At 56.3% G+C, this 1,107-nt stretch overlaps 1 protein-coding gene across 1 annotated transcript in view; it reads left to right on the top strand.

Moving 5' to 3' along the window:
* TFAP2D (transcription factor AP-2 delta) overlaps positions 1 to 1,107 on the top strand; it is a 69,675-nt gene that overhangs the window by 1,559 nt on the left and 67,009 nt on the right. The window contains exon 3 of the mRNA XM_042445173.1: positions 1 to 169. Coding sequence (XP_042301107.1) covers positions 1 to 169 — 169 coding nt within the window. The remainder of the gene's footprint in view (positions 170 to 1,107) is intronic.

Here is a 1,107-nt window from a genome sequence, read left to right as displayed (position 1 = left end):
GTCCTCCTGCCTCGACGAGCAGCGCCGGGAGCTGGGCTGCCTCGACGCCTACCGACGCCACGACCTCTCCCTCATGAGCCACGGCTCCCAGTACGGCGTCCACCCGGACCAGAGGCTCCTGCCCGGACCCAGCCTCGGCCTGGCCGCCTCCGGGCCCGACGAACTCCAGGTAAAGCCCCGAGGGAAAGGCCGGCTGCCCCGGGCCCCTTCACCTCCTCCTCAAGGCCTGGCAAGGGAGGCGGAAAGGCCCTGCGGCCCACGACGGGATGAACACAGGCGGAGGAGGAAGGGGGCTCCCGTCGGTGCAGCTACACAGAGGGCGAGGGGGGGACTTGTGTGTGTAAGAAATCGGCCATCCTTCCTTCCAGGCCTTTGCCCCTCGCTGCCCATCTCTCCCACCTCCAAACCTGGTTTCCTTTCTCTCCTTCCGCACCATCTTCCAGTTTTGCAAAGATCGAGTCAAAGTTTATTAGTGTGGGTTTTTAAGGGGGGGGTTGGGAGGGGGTCCCAGCTTTGTGGCCCTGTTCTAGAAGTGTTTATTCCTACATCTGTGGCATCTGACATCTTCAGAGAAATCTTCTCTGCATCTTCTCTGAAAATGCATCTACCCTGAAGATGCCAGCCACAGATGTTTGGCGAAACGTCAGGAACAAATTCTTCTAGAACAGGGCCACAAAGCCCGAAAAACCGACAAAATAAACTATGGATGCCTGCCATGAAAGCCTTGGACTTCCCAAACCACGGAGAATTCAACTGGGCGGGTTGAGTATTCAGCCCTTTCCGCCTGTCGGGCCTGGAGTTATAGGGAAGCACCTTAAGGCGGCTTCTTTCTTGTCCTATCCAAGCCCGATATCTCTAAATTCAGACTCCCCTTCTCCAAACAGCTTTTCAGGGGGAAAGAGGCGAAGGAAGGCATGCTTTGGCATTGCTCTCAGAGCCTCCCGTGTTTGTACAGCTAAAAATCTTGTGTTACTGTGTGTTTGTGGCGGGCTGGAGCTGGAGCTCTCACTGAAGGGAAGGGCCTCCCGCGCGCAGACCTAGTGCCATCTACACCAGAATAAAATAAGTTGGGCCCAGAAAGAAGAAATCCCTAAAACCTGACTTTCT

The sequence above is a fragment of the Sceloporus undulatus genome, chromosome 1 (genome assembly GCF_019175285.1).
Source record: "Sceloporus undulatus isolate JIND9_A2432 ecotype Alabama chromosome 1, SceUnd_v1.1, whole genome shotgun sequence".
NCBI classification, from domain to species: Eukaryota; Metazoa; Chordata; class Lepidosauria; order Squamata; family Phrynosomatidae; genus Sceloporus; species Sceloporus undulatus.
This window is presented reverse-complemented; position numbering and strand designations above follow the sequence as displayed.